This window comes from Strongylocentrotus purpuratus, unplaced genomic scaffold (assembly GCF_000002235.5).
Source record: "Strongylocentrotus purpuratus isolate Spur 01 unplaced genomic scaffold, Spur_5.0 spur5_scaffold_15, whole genome shotgun sequence".
Taxonomy (NCBI): domain Eukaryota; kingdom Metazoa; phylum Echinodermata; class Echinoidea; order Camarodonta; family Strongylocentrotidae; genus Strongylocentrotus; species Strongylocentrotus purpuratus.
Window position 1 is genome coordinate 24928498 of NW_022145600.1, and position 16612 is coordinate 24945109.

General features: G+C 36.5%; 1 protein-coding gene across 2 annotated transcripts in view; it reads left to right on the plus strand.

Annotated features, from left to right (window-relative positions):
• LOC590539 (bifunctional UDP-N-acetylglucosamine 2-epimerase/N-acetylmannosamine kinase) overlaps positions 1–16612 on the plus strand; it is a 35839-nt gene that overhangs the window by 5308 nt on the left and 13919 nt on the right. For both annotated transcript variants that reach the window (XM_030985887.1, XM_030985886.1), the window contains exon 2: positions 12248–12501. In XM_030985887.1, the coding sequence (XP_030841747.1) occupies positions 12302–12501 (200 nt within the window). In that variant the 5' untranslated portion in view covers positions 12248–12301. The remainder of the gene's footprint in view (positions 1–12247; positions 12502–16612) is intronic.

Consider the following 16612-nt stretch of genomic DNA (forward strand, 5'->3'; position numbering starts at 1 on the left):
GACTTGTCCAAGCAAAAGTGCAATGTATGACCTATTGTCCTGCTTTCTTGGGGAGGGGTCTATCTAATAAAAGCCTTTTGTGAAGACTAAAGTCAAGAGACAATGAGAAGTGCTATTCACTTTAGCTGCAGCTTTGAAAATGATTCTTACTTGTACTCACTTTATCAGTGTAAGGCCCATTTCACCAGCCTCCAGCCTGCACATGACAAAGCTGAACCAGGAGCTCTCTCCTTCCCTCCCTCCCCCTCCCTGTACCATGGAGTCCCTCACATGGAGTCCATCCCATACTTTCTCTCTTTCTTTATCTCTTTCTATATCTATTTCTCTCTTTTCCCTCTTTTCTCACAAGCCTTCCTCTTCCTCTTGTCTTTCTTTTCCCCTCTCCTTGGCTTTCCTTTCCCATCTCGCCCTGTCTCTCTCTTCCCCCCTCTCTAGACAAACTTTCTCTCTATCTCCTGTCTCTTTCCCTCCCTTCTTCTCTTTCAACTGTGAAGTTCTCTAACACACTCTCTCTCCTCCCCATCTCTATTCCACTCGCTGTCCCCTTTTCTCTGTATTCACTGTCTCTTTCCTCCCTCCCTGGCTTCCCTCTTCTCTGTCCCTCCTTGTCCTCTACTCTCCCTCCCCTATCCCTCCCTCCCCTAAGATCCCTCTCCTCTCCCTCTTCTCTCCTTTCCCTCTTCCTCTTCCTCTTCCTCTCCTCTCCCTCTCCCTCTCCCTCTCCTCTCTCCCTCTCCTCTCCCTCCCCTCTCCCTCCCCTCTCCCTCCCCTATCCCTCCCCTATCCCTCTATACCTCTTTTCTCTTCCTACCCCCTTCTCCCTCTCCTCTCCTCTCTCTCCTCTTTCCCTCCCCCTCCCTCTCCTCTCCCTTCCCTCTCCCCCCTCCATCTCCCTACCCTCTTTCTCTCTCCTCTCCCTTACCTCTCCCTCTATTCCTCTCCCTCTATTCCTCCTCTTCTCTTCCTATCCCCTTCTCCCTCCCCTCTCCTCTCTCTCCTTTTTTCCCTCCTCTCTCTCCCTCCCCCCTCCTTTCCCTACCTCATGTGTCCACCTCATTTCTCCCTCTTCTCTTCCCTTCTTTTTCCTCTCCCTCCTCATTTGTCTTCCTCATCTCTCTTTATATAATTCCTGTCTGTCTTGTTCTTAACCCCTCCCTGATGTAACAGTCTAACAACTATTTGGTTTGAGTAACTAATAAGTGTGTACATGTACATAACAACAAAACAAACAGACTGAAATCCTCTTTCATTGTGCTTCTATTTGGCAACGACCACAGTAGGTTGATTATTAGGTAACCACGCATTCTCTGTAATGCTAATTCAGTTGAAGAGGGGGAAATACCTTCTAACATGTACAGGATCTGATGTAATTTACAATTTAGCATGGCTTGTACATTTCCATAGTTCAGATGTATTGAAATACATATAATGTACAGTTACACAAGTTTTGCAAGTACAATTCTAAGATCAAATTCTTGACTAGCACGTTTAAAACATAATGGCTTCTACAACTGCATTGATGTTTATCAGTGCAGTTCAAATGTAAATATTAGGGACTTTAAGATTGAGTGGACGAGAACACGATGAACGCCGACTGATCATGCGTGTCAACATACTCAACTGCCCATGTTGACTACAATTAGAAATATTTTAGATTGCACACGACGATATACACGCATGCAGGAAGTTACACTATGAACATGACATACAAAGAAAGAGGGCAAAATATACAGTTCCTCATTCTACCCTCAACAATTGATGTGGTAGACAAAAGAACATCCGGCCTTCACTGCTACTATGTAACAATGTGTAGAAAAGGTGAATATGCATGTGACACCTGTTCTACGCATTTTTACATAATAGCAGGGAAGGGAAGTTCTTTTGTCTACCTGAGGAACTGTATATTTTATGCGCACGTGGCATACTAGTACCTTTCACGATGTCATATTGTGATATAAAATGCTTCTCCCATTATGATCTATCCATATGTCAAGTTTCTACTGTTTAGCCTTGATAATTATGGATGTATGGAAGATATAGTAGATAAGTAAGCGAGGGAAAATGAAGGCAATGACAAACGAGTGAGAGAGAGAATATGGCCGGGTTCAAATTAACTGTTCTTTAAATTATTAGACCCAGTACTGAGGATCTTTTTATCTGCCATGTTTTTGTTATTTGATTGCTTTTGATGGTACATAGAAATGCTGTCTTTTGTCACCAAATATTGTTCAAATAGCATTGTAGAGACGATGAACACTAATGCAAAGTCGTAAGCCATGAGAATGTCAATTTCTATCTCGTTCTGCTAAATAACCCGAACAATAGTCTCAACCAAGTGGAATCAACTGTTATAACGAATTTTTCATGAGTTCTGAAATTTCAATTTGTTATTGCACCTCATAATAGTATTAAAGAGCAGCAAAGGCGAACGATTGTCGCTAAAATTCAGAAATTGTTGCTTAGATTGCTTAAATTACCATGAGACATCAAGCTTCATAGAACTATGATCAGCAAACATGATATTGTTTTGAAACAGTCTGAAAAATTGGAGGTAGAATGAATAAGAGATAATGTGGTCATGTAAACAAGTGCATTATGTCCATGTTAATCCCCTAGTTCCAAAATCATGATTGTATTCTCTATTTATTTCTCCTATATAATTTATTTCAATTTAAAATAGAAATTATAATGTTCCTTCTTTTGGCTTGATAATATTTCAGCAACGAATTGACAGTTTTGGTAGACATCTTGGATGTATCATAGCAATAAATTCTTGGCACATGATGTATTGTGTATACGATAACAATGATAAGAAAAAGAAGCATACAAATAACTATAAGAATAATAACAATAACACATAGTTACTATAATAATGATTATAATTACGATATTTACTATAATAATAAATATAACAATGATAATAATAATGATTATTATGATACTGCTGCTATTACTACTACTACAACTACAACTACTAAGACAAAGTAAATGAAGAAAAAGGGGTAAGAGAAGAATCATTTCAGCGATATTAGTGAGTATATTCTCAATGATTGAGGCATACACGTACATACACATTACATATTCCGTGGTAAGAATGAAGTAAGCGAGGGAAAATGAAGGCAATGACAGACGAGAGCGACGGAGAGAGAGAGACAGAATATGGCCGGGTTCAAATTAAGTTTCCTTTAAATCAGACCCAGTACTGAGGATCTTTTTATGTGCCATGTTTGTGTTATTTGACGGCTTTTGATGCTACATAGAAATGCTGTCTTTTGTCACCAAATATTGTTCAAATAGCGTTGTAGAGACGATGAACTCTAATGCAAAGTCGTAAGCCGTGAGAATGACAATTTCTATCTCGTTCTGCTAAATAACCCGAACAATAGAATCAACCAAGTGGAATCAACTGTTAAACGAATTTTTCATGAGTTCTGAAATTTCAATTTGTTACTGCACGTCATACATGTAATAGTATTAAAGAGCAGCAAAGGCGAACGATTGTCGCTAAAATTCAGAAATTGTTGCTTAGATTGCTTAAATGACCATGAGACATCAAGCTACATACATGTAGAACTATGATTGACACATATGATATTGTTTTGAAAACAGTCTGAAAAATAGGAGGTAGAATGAATAAGAGATAATGTGGTCATGTAAACAAGTGCATTATGTCCATGTTAATCCCCTAGTTCCAAAATCATGATTGTATTCTCTATTTATTTCTCCTATATAATTTATTTCAATTTAAAATAGAAATTATAATGTTCCTTCTTTTGGCTTGATAATATTTCAGCAACGAATTGACAGTTTTGGTAGACATCTTGGATGTATCATAGCAATAAATTCTTGGCACATGACGTATCGTGTATACGATAATAATGATAAGAAGAAGCAGCATACAAATAACTATAAGAATAATAACAATAACACATAGTTACTATAATAATGATTATAATTACGATATTTACTATAATAATAAATATAACAATGATAATAATAATGATTATTATGATACTGCTGCTATTACTACTACTACAACTACAACTACTAAGACAAAGTAAATGAAGAAAAAGGGGTAAGAGAAGAATCATTTCAGCGATATTAGTGAGTATATTCTCAATGATTGAGGCATACACGTACATACACATTACATATTCCGTGGTAAGAATGAAGTAAGCGAGGGAAAATGAAGGCAATGACAGACGAGAGCGACAGAGAGATAGAGACAGAATATGGCCGGGTTCAAATTAAGTTTCCTTTAAATCAGACCCAGTACTGAGGATCTTTTTATGTGCCATGTTTGTGTTATTTGACGGCTTTTGATGCTACATAGAAATGCTGTCTTTTGTCACCAAATATTGTTCAAATAGCGTTGTAGAGACGATGAACTCTAATGCAAAGTCGTAAGCCGTGAGAATGACAATTTCTATCTCGTTCTGCTAAATAACCCGAACAATAGAATCAACCAAGTGGAATCAACTGTTAAACGAATTTTTCATGAGTTCTGAAATTTCAATTTGTTACTGCACGTCATACATGTAATAGTATTAAAGAGCAGCAAAGGCGAACGATTGTCGCTAAAATTCAGAAATTGTTGCTTAGATTGCTTAAATGACCATGAGACATCAAGCTACATACATGTAGAACTATGATTGACACATATGATATTGTTTTGAAAACAGTCTGAAAAATAGGAGGTAGAATGAATAAGAGATAATGTGGTCATGTAAACAAGTGCATTATGTCCATGTTAATCCCCTAGTTCCAAAATCATGATTGTATTCTCTATTTATTTCTCCTATATAATTTATTTCAATTTAAAATAGAAATTATAATGTTCCTTCTTTTGGCTTGATAATATTTCAGCAACGAATTGACAGTTTTGGTAGACATCTTGGATGTATCATAGCAATAAATTCTTGGCACATGACGTATCGTGTATACGATAATAATGATAAGAAGAAGCAGCATACAAATAACTATAAGAATAATAACAATAACACATACTTACTATAATAATGATTATAATTACGATATTTACTATAATAATAAATATAACAATAATTATTAATTATTATGATACTGCTGCTATTACTACTACTACAACTACAACTATTAAGACAAAGTAAATGAAGAAAAAGGGGTAGGAGAAGAATCATTTCAGCGATATTAGTGAGTATATTCTCAATGATTGAGGCATACACATACATACACATTACATATTCCGTGGTAAGAATGAAGTAAGCGAGGGAAAATGAAGGCAATGACAGACGAGAGCGACAGAGAGATAGAGACAGAATATGGCCGGGTTCAAATTAAGTTTCCTTTAAATCAGACCCAGTACTGAGGATCTTTTTATGTGCCATGTTTGTGTCATTTGACGGCTTTTGACGCTACATAGAAATGCTGTCTTTTGTCACCAAATATTGTTCAAATAGCGTTGTAGAGACGATGAACTCTAATGTAAAGTCGTAAGCCGTGAGAATGACAATTTCTATCTCGTTCTGCTAAATAACCCGAACAATAGAATCAACCAAGTGGAATCAACTGTTAAACAAATTTTTCATGAGTTCTGAAATTTCAATTTGTTACTGCACGTCATAATAGTATTAAAGAGCAGCAAAGGCGAACGATTGTCGCTAAAATTCAGAAATTGTTGCTTAGATTGCTTAAATGACCATGAGACATCAAGCTACATACATGTAGAACTATGATTGACAGTTTGACACGCATGATATTGTTTTGAAAACAGTCTGAAAAATAGGAGGTAGAATGAATAAGAGATAATGTGGTCATGTAAACAAGTGCATTATATCCATGTTAATCCCCTAATTCCAAAATCATGATTGTATTCTCTATTTATTTCTCCTATATAATTTATTTCAATTTAAAATAGAAATTATAATGTTCCTTCTTTTGGCTTGATAATATTTCAGCAACGAATTGACAGTTTTGGTAGACATCTTGGATGTATCATAGCAATAAATTCTTGGCACATGACGTATGGTGTATACGATAATAATGATAAGAAGAAGCAGCATACAAATAACTATAAGAATAATAACAATAACACATACTTACTATAATAATGATTATAATTACGATATTTACTATAATAATAATGATTATTATGATAATGCTGCTATTACTACTACTACAACTACAACTACTAAGACAAAGTAAATGAAGAAAAAGGGGTAGGAGAAGAATCATTTCAGCAATATTAGTGAGTATATTCTCAATGATTGAGGCATGCACGTGCATACACATTACATATTCCGTGGTAAGAATGAAGTAAGCGAGGGAAAATGAAGGCAATGACAGACGAGAGCGACAGAGAGAGAGAGAGACAGAATATGGCCGGGTTCAAATTAAGTTTCCTTTAAATCAGACCCAGTACTGAGGATCTTTTTATGTGCCATGTTTTTGTTATTTGACAGCTTTTGACGCTACATAGAAATGCTGTCTTTTGTCACCAAATATTGTTCAAATAGCGTTGTAGAGACGATGAACACTAATGCGAAGTCGTAAGCCATGAGAATGACAATTTCTATCTCGTTCTGCTAAATAACCCGAACAATAGAATCAACCAAGTGGAATCAAGTGTTAAACAAATTTATCATGAGTTCTGAAATTTCAATTTGTTACTGCACGTCATAATAGTATTAAAGAGCAGCAAAGGCGAACGATTGTCGCTAAAGTTCAGAAATTGTTGCTTAGATTGCTTAAATTACCATGAGACATCAAGCTTCATAGAACTATGATCGACAGACATGATATTTTATAAATGTAATGCTTCCTGGGAGAAATTTCAATTATTAAATATATTTGTGGCTTATTAATACAGATCGATCAATCGATCTTATTTACTGGGTGGAAGCCACAAATATATTTAATAATTGAAACATGATATTGTTTTGAAAACAGTCTGAAAAATTGGAGGTAGAATGAATAAGAGATAATGTGGTCATGTAAACAAGTGCATTATGTCCATGTTAATCCCCTAGTTCCAAAATATTGACCTCAATCATGATAATTATGAATGAGAAATTCCTTTCCGTTAAAAAGATATGTTCATGAGTTGATTTTCACAAAATGGCGCCTAGATGACGTCATGATGATCTTGAGACTCTGAAACGTCATGCAGTTCTAAGTTAGACTAATATCTATCATCATGGCAAGTTTAATGATAATGGCTTTATTCAGTCTTGAGATATCCTGCGAACAAATTCAAGGAAGAATAAAAAGAAAAATAATAAAGAATAATCTTGACGAAATCAAAAGGTGATACGTCTTACGTACGTATCACCTAATAATGTTGAAATACATGGAACTGTTATCTATAGTAAACGATAACATTATATTGCAATGCATGAGTTCTTGTAAGTTGTTCAGTGCAAATTTAACTAGTTCACGGAAAAAGACAGATGTGCATGTACATGTATGCACACTTGGGTAATATCGTCATCGTGATGTAAATGCTGGACTCTGTCCCCATTTGAATGTTTACTGTGGCAATTGCCTTGATATTATCAATCTTCGGTGAATTGAATCATAGACGAAAATAACTGGAGGAAGGGAACAGAGAAGGAAAATTCTGTGGGTTGCAGAATTTGTGGATTTTTTTTTTTATTTATAAGCAATAAAAAAATATCCATTAACATATAGTGAAGGTCTACAGTACATGTATGACATGTCTGTATTTCAGTTTTGAATGAAATTCATTATATTCCATAATTTCCATTTGTCACATTGTATTTTGTGTTTTATAGCGTGATGATACTAATTACATGTAAGTGATTCAAGTACTATGTGGTAAGAGAAGAAAAATCACCATGCATGCGACTATTCCAGGGGACAGATCCTCAAAATCGGGATAGGCAACGGGGGGTGTACAGTAGGGCTGCGACGAGAAGTCGAATGCTCGAGTACCCGCACTGTTTGACAACTACTCGAGTACGATTTCTCATACTCGAATATTCGGCCGCAAAAAAAATTTTTTTTTTTTAAAATTCCTGGTCACCTGGCACTGTCCAGGCCGACACTTACTCGGCCGACACTTACCCGTGCCAGGAAGAGCGCCTGCCGCTGGCATGGTACCGTCGGTAAAAATGTTTCCAAGCTCAATCACTGTCAAACTCACCACTCAGAAACTGGAACCAAATGTCCGGATTTCTGTTTGGACTCGGAGGAAAATGGATTATTCTGCCATCTTTAGTTTTTAAAACGGCATTGTTTACTGTTATTATTATTATTAAATCGGCGCCTTCAACTGCAACTTGAAGTAAAATTGCATGAGTTTTCGGAGATGGACCTGGGATACTGCTCCTGTGGTATGGTGGTGGCAAAAAAAATATTAAAAAACATGACGTCCGAATATTCAAGTATTCGCTTGTAAACCTGGGAGTGTACTCTGGTACTTCATTACACAGTTGTGCACAACCTTAGTGTACAGTATGTTCTCAGTTTTAACCAGTTCATGGAGAAACTTGTACGCACACATTGATGATTTATAACGTCATCAAGAATGGAATCGATTTGTACCGAAATTGTACATCATTTCAATACTTGCATGAATTATTACTATAGAACCTTTCTCAGTCTTTAAACTCTTTATAATCTTGTTTTGCCATTTAATTCAAAATAATAGTGTCACGGTCGGTGGACATGAATGCTGCCGCAGTTACAGTTATTTTTTAACAATAAGCCAGTTCTGTCTGCGGGCATTGGCATTCATTTTTTCTAAAATGCACAATAAAGTTCAGTGGGACGTCTCCATTGTGTAAAAGATCTGTGGATATTTGCGGGCCATTTGTACCAAAGCTTACTATGAAGTTTCAACTACTGGTAGTCTATTTTTGCAACACACAAACTTGTAGGCATACACTGCTCCCACGGACATACAATGTACATGTAAAAACAATGCCCATATTGTATGCTACGTGTGATATATTCCCACATCCCTCTTTTGCATGATAGATGGTTGCGTTGGACGGTCTTGGAATATTTATCATTAGCTGCTAAGGTAACCCTTAGTTAAATATTAATCAGGATCCTCAATAATAGTCTTAGTAGTGACGTGTGTGAGACTAGATGTATTTGCTTTCATAACGATTGTGTACTGCAGCTAGTCATATTTGTCTGCTTCTATTCAGTGATGTGCAAATATGCGAAAAGGGTGGATTTATTATTTTCTACCAAATATACATACCTGTACATGCAGCGTATGCAACGCCCGGCTGGTTCTGATTTTACTAGGGTCAAACGATGATTGATGGCCTATTCAGACTGGAGCAATTTATATGAATCTTGTATGAGGAAACGTTGAATCTTGTATAAAGAAACGTTGAATCTTGTATAAAGAAACGTTGAACGATTGAATCTTGTATCAAGAAACGTTGAACGATTGAATCTTGTATAAAGATTAAGGAATTATTATATACCAATAGCAAAAGGGCCATGCAGACTCGATAACAACATCATTATATAGAAACGTAAAAAGAAACTAGTTTTGGAAAGGTCAGTTGACATGCCAGCTTACACGGGGGCTCGGGGCGAATTAGCCCCCGAAAGTCATAAAAGAGCCCCCAAACTTTGCATAGAGTTCAATGCAAAACAAATTAAAGAGTGTTATTTTCATGCAAGCAAGCTTGAAAAGTAGCCCCCAAAATGTTTAAAGTATTTTTTTCCCTGTTACCAATCATCAGAGTGTGCTTATGATAAGCCCCACCCAGTTATACAATTTTTGTATGATATGAGGTGCAGATTAGAGCGGGACTCTTATTATTTGAAGGTATGCTCAAACAGTATGCAATTTGCTAAATGACGTTTCGTTATAAGACATTTCTCTCTATATTAGACGTTTGGACTAGAAGACAGTAATTATCGTTCAGATATGATTCTTGTATACATTGTAGCGATTCTAAATGGGGGGGGGGGGGTGAGCTACAAGCAGGGTTGATATGGGTGTGGTCAGCTCATGAACATGTAGCTCATACATGTAGGTGATAGAGAGAGGTAGTGGTGACGCAGTCTTGCAAGCTCAAAGGTCAATTCATTGAGCTACCAATGAATAGTTCCCTCCCACATGCGATTTCTATTGAGTCTACTCGAGGGAACTGTCTAAGCACCCCTTGAATTTGACCTGTCTCGATTCTAAAGCATGAGTTCCAGTGACGTAGCTCTCTTCTACTGGCTATTAAACTTGTCTTTTGGTTATATGTTTTATCAATTTTAAAAAGGATAAGGAACAATAACAAAACAGATACAGAACAATAATTAAATGTAACAATGATAAACAAGAGAATCATGATAACAAGTGATGTCTTTGTGAAATATACACTGTTGTGATTTGGTGGATTAGCAAGTGCACCTTGCATCCCACAGGACATCGTAAATGTTTCAACTCCCTGTCATAGCACTAACGTCCTTTGGCAAGAAATTAATCTACACTTTCCCTCTCTCTCTCTCTGTTTCTCTCACTTTCTCTCTATCTTTTTCTCTCTCTCGCTTTCTCTCTCGCTTTCTCTCTCTCTCTCTCTCTCTCTCTCTCTCTCTCTCTCTCCTGTCCCTTTCTGTCTCGTCTCAACCTACTTGAAGTTAATATTGTACTCAAGGTATAATATCGTAGGATAAAATCCCTTTAGTATCATGATAGCTCAGCAAAAACCAGGATAACGATATGGATCTTTGTGAAGCACATTATTCTATTTTGTAGAGTAGCTGCACCATATAATTTGTTAAAATTTGTTCTGTCCACATTTAATATTAATTTTGTCCATTCGTCTTAAATATCAAGTACACCCACCTGCTCCTCATATTAACAGTACAAGAAAGTAGAAATCAATTTCATGTGGCCTTAACAATTTGTGTATCTACAATGTATTGGGCCATCTGCAGGGAATAATTTTCCCCAAATTTTTTGATTAGCAATTTCAGCCGATGGATAAATATTTCAAATGAAATTCTGTACATTTCTATGGAAGAAAACTGCTACACAAAAGATATTTTGTATAGCAGTCATGCAAAAATGCATAGCAAATTGCGATGCGATACCAGGAAAATTATTCCCTGATCTGATAAGGACCTTTCTGGCTTGTTGCCATGGAAAATGATAAACATATGTGTGTGTGAGTGTGTGTAAGTAAAGCTTATGGCTGTTACATGACCATGCACTGACTGCATGTTCATGTTACGTTTACATGTATGTTGGTATACCGTATCTACATGTACATGTATATATCGTCAGTTTGGAGCCAAAATGGTTTTAAGTTTTAACTTGTATCTTTAATGCAGAATTACCACTCTTCTGGTTCCGTACAAATATTCCATGTATGCATGGAATTTATTACTGTCTCTTCATTTTCTTCTCACGTCAATGCTTCCCCATGTACATTTCTACTACAACTCTACAAGTAATCTGTTGATAGTAATCTGTTGATAGAGTAGTAACTTGGCCTTCAGGAGCAAAACTATATTGTACATGTATTTTTAGTAATTGTTTGGATACAATAGATAGAATAATTGAAGGAATTGCATGATTTGAGTCAGAAACAATTGATGTTATGATTTTGCATCCACATTTATGATTAATGAATGATTTCAGGACAATTTTTCATTAGATTTGCCATAACAGCTGTTGTGGTTGTTATGCAAATCATGTCTGATTTAAATGGCTTCATGCAGGAAAGCAGAATGATTTGGCAATCCCGCAACCAGAGCTGCCAACCATTTCGTTTTTCAAGGAATTATTCTGTTTTTTTCCTTATAAATATGGTAGAAGTTTTTTCTTCTCAAAATACTGTCTTTTTTCTTTTTTGTTGCACATACTGCACCTCAACCAAGGCCCTAAAATGTTGATCACTACTTCAATAGAAAACTTTCTAGAGATTAATGATTTACAAATAGTAAACGAAAAGAAAGTAAAGTTAAAGGCATAAATATTCTCAAATAGAATGAAATGCCACTAATACAAATAAAACCTTCCTATAAGTAAATAAACTATAGGTTCTAATGTGGAAATACTGTAACAGTTTGAAGAATGGATATTTCTGCATTAGAAGTGTGTCGCTCATGGTTGTAATTGAGACCTGGGAAATTTATTGAAACTTCTAATGTTCATGTCATTTCAATATAGTCTGGATAATCTTGAATTTAAAAATTAAAAAAAAATAAAAAAATAAAAAATGTATATTGTCTACCAGTTGATGACAATTTTTGAGTAAATTTTCCATCCTTTTGTTTTCAGATTGCCTTCAACCGTTTCCTAAACCAGCAGCATCAACGCAAACTCTCCGGTACCATGACGTCTCTCAATGGCTCCGGCGTCAAGGCCAACTGTGGCGGCGACATGGACACAAAGAGGAAATTCCGCGTCTGCGTTGCCACCACTAACCGAGCAGACTATTCCAAGCTGGGCAACATCATGCAAGCCATAAAAGACGATGAGATGCTAGAATTGTCAACCATCGTATTAGGATGTCATTTGATTGATGATTATGGGTAAGTTATTCAGTCCTAATTGCTATCATGTCCATTTTGAGTGGATTTTAATGGATTGGTTTTCACATTGGTGCATTGTGCATTGTGCGTTCAGATCTGGGCTACTGTATACAGTATGCAGACAGTTCACATAAAAAGACCAGTGATGTATTATGAGAAATGAAATATGTTTTTCTCTAATATGATTAGCATACATGCCAACTGTTCAGATTAAAGAGGAACATTCCTCTTTTTGGGAGAAGATAATTATCATTTTAATGCAGGTGTTCCTCTTCCTGTACAAATTTGTCTGTAGTATTGAATAGGAGAGTTAGGATTGTTCCTCTTTTTTTTGAAAATAGCATAATTTGTACAGATTTCTGATTTTCAAATGTTGGTATGTATGGATTAGGGCCTACAAATTAAGTACTGTATGCAGAAATGTCAAAAGACCAGAGATGTATTATGAGTAATGGAATATATTTTTCCTAGGAAAAGCTCTCAATAACGAACTATTGTATGCAGAAAAGTCTGATCAAAAGATCAGCGTTTTATTTTATATTCTTGTGCACAAATTGGTGGTATAGCATGGACTTATTTCCATTGATATGATGCTTGTGCAGACGTTCATGTAATATTAGAAAGAAAACTATGTGTATAAATGCATACTCAACAAACTAAATGTGCATATCAGACTTAGAGAGGGGGGGGGGGGGGGGGGACGCACAAGCCTGAAAAATCTTTTAACAAGCGAATAAAGCAGTTAGGGGCCCCCTTCAAAGTGGATTCTTATGTACATAGTACTGAGCAAATTGTTCATAAGGTCTGTGCAATCATGAAAGACAATACCCATCCACTTCATTTATTTTATTCATTTAATCGTTCTGGTATCCGACTTCGCCCCACCCCAACCCGGCTTTCACGATTCAGATATTCATTTGTACCCGACTCTGTTCATAAATTCAACTCACAGGTTAAACGTTAAACTTCTGCGTCGGAAATTAATTAATTGTATGATTTGAAATACCAATGACCAAGGCTTAATTCTGAATTCTTATTTTGTTGTGACACTGGCAGTTAACTATTTTTCTTACTTGCTCTCTTTCTTTCCATTTCTCTTTATGTACTATTTCAAAAAAGTGGAGGGTGGGGGGGAGGGACCTCAAGGCTCCCCGATCCCCGCCGTTCCGTGGGCCCTGACGTGTAGGCCCCTAGGCATCTCAAGAAGCATATTTCTTGCCTGGCTGTAAATTTAGGAATTTGTCATTTTACAACAAACGCATAAAAAAGTATAATTTACTAAAAAAATCTCGGAAAATTATGTCATTTCAGCATTATGTGTAAACCACCTTTATGGAATTAGAAATAAACCATGTTTGAATTTTATTTCCCCCGAGCCCCCTCCCCAATCACTACGCCAGTGCCCCCCCCCCCCTAATTTACACTTTGTTGGCAACTGATCTCCCCTACATTTTTTCTTTTTCTTTTTTTTCTTTCCCTTTCTCTCCTCTTTCCCTTTCCTTTCCCTTCCTTCTCTCTCTTTTAGGTTTTCTATCTCCCCTTCTTTTCACCCTTTTTTTTCTTCTTCTTCCTCACTTTTGGTCCCTTTTAGCTCTCCTTTTTTCATTTTCCTTCCTTCTCTCTTTTTTTTTAGTGGGGGCGGGGGGAGGCAAAGGTCTTTTGCCCCACCACCATCCCGATCCGCAATATGTTGGCGGGAAAATTGAAACTGATATCCCCCTTTGTTATTTACTTCTTTCTCAATTTTCCTTCCCTTTATTTCCTCTTTAGTGACTGGTCCCTCAGAAACTAGTGCTAAGCCAGTCACAGAGAATTCATGATTTCAACTGATGCCTGTCAGTGCATTGTTAATTTGATTTTTCTTCAAATTTCATTTAAAAATCTTTTCATATTGATAAATATGGTGCTTTGGCGTATGGGCTATGGTTGGAGCATTGGATGCGTTGAACAGCGTTGGTGTATTATGTGGATTTATCATATTCATATTCTGAATATTTTCAGCGAATTGAATAATATTGAAAAGGATGCAATTCATAGTTGTACTCGATAATTCTCACTTAAACATATTCTCTCTCTCTTCCTGTCTTGCATAAAGAAAATATGAAAATAATATTTTGCCTTGATTAAGAAAAATTGAAATTTTCTCAGTATTAAACAGGGAGAAGGAAAGGGGAGGAAATTAATCAAAACAAACATTGAAGAATCCAATTCAGTGTTCTTTCGTGATTCATAAGAATGAAAGTACATTAAAAGGTGAAATAATAAATTGAAGAGCGATGATAAATCTATTCTTTGACGTTGATTGATTGAATAAAAAATAATGAAACAATATGGTCTGAAGGTCATATATCTTCGAATATTAGAAAGTTTCATCCCCCATCGTGTTGTTGAACACTATTTGCAATTTAATTTTAATGCGGTGACTTGTCGGTTACGAGCAGAAGGTCATTTCAGGCTTCTATATTCTATAATACTATCAACAGATATCTGAATAGAGACATCTCGTCACATCAAGCTACGAGAAAGTATATCATCTTCTCACAGAATTCTACTCGAAAACCGCATCGAAATTCTTTTCACCCTTTTTTTTCTTCTTCCTCTTTTTTGGTCCCTTTTAGCTCTCCTTTTTTCCTTTCCTTCCTTCTCTCTCTTTTTTTTTAGCGGGGGCGGGGGGAGGCAACAGCCTGGGAGGCAAGGCCCTTTCGCACCCACCTGATCTCCTTCTTCCCCCTTTTCTTTTCTTCTTCCCCCTTTTCTTTTCTTCTTCCTCTTCTTTCTTTCCCATATCTCCTCTTTCCCTTTCCCTTCTTTTCCTTCTCTCTCTCTCTCTCTCTCTCTCTCTCTCTCTCTCTCTCTTTTGCGGAAGGGGGGGGGGGGGGCAAGGCCCGCTCACCCCCGCTGGATCCGCGCCTGTATCTACATTATATCTACTAACGTTAGACCCTAATAATGGATCTAGAAGATTGATTGACCTGGTCTCAGTGACGGGTAAACTTTTTTTTTCTCAATTACTTGGTCTATAACCATGAAAACCGTCTAATTTTACTTTAGATTTTCAAACAGTAACAGTTACGACCTAAATTAGGCCTAAGGCCAAGGGCTGTACTCTACATTTTAATAACAAATTTAACGTTAACGTTAGACTTAACTTAAACTGTTGTTTCTCTGTGATACAAGTGGGATGGGAACACTTTTTTTTCAACAGCAAAAAAAAAAATCTTTCCCCTTTATTTTTTCCTTCTTTTTTTTTTCCTTCCTTTTTTTTCCCTTCCATTTTTTCCCCCTGGATCCGCCACTGATCACAGGGATAAAAGTATACAGCTATGTAACAAGTAAATTTCTAAGAGGGAAAATGCCGACTTAAATAAATGATAATGATAAAATACCAAGGAATTTAGGAGTTTCATGGGTACCAATTCAATGGAAATTTGTATTAAAATAAGAGCCCCCGTCAGCACTAAAAGAGCCCCCGTGAGAAGGCTCACGGGGCTCTTTTTTTTGGGGGGGGGGAAGAGCCCCCGTGGACAAAAATTTAATTTGAGCCCTGATGTAAAATATAACAGATGTTCCAATCATTAAGTCAGTAATTACATGTAGTTTTATCTCTGAATGTACATGTGTACGTGATATGGATATTAAATTAGGGATATACCCTTTGAGGTCTGTATGAAACTTTATGGGCATATTAATTATTAACTTGGCAGGCCAGGTTTCATAATTTGTCAGCAAGTTGCAGCCAAGATCTGAAGGGGGGGGGGGGGGTAGGGGATAGGATAGATGCTCCAGGGGCGTTCTGGACTTCTGGCACGAGAGAATTATAGAGAAATATCCCATAATACTCTTCTTTTTTTTTAAATGGATTACTGAAATGAAACACCAGACAACCACAACCAAATAAATCATTGTTTATGTTCCCCACATGTCTGTAGTGGATAATTGTGCAAACACTTTGGTTCAGAGCTTCAGAATATGATTTCAAATTATGCGATATAATAACTGGTAGTTAAGTTTGTAAATGTAAATACTTTACTTTGGAATGGATTCGATTGAAAAAATTGTGCATGATAATTGATATGAATACAAAACTGCATGGTTATTGTTGTTCAAGGTT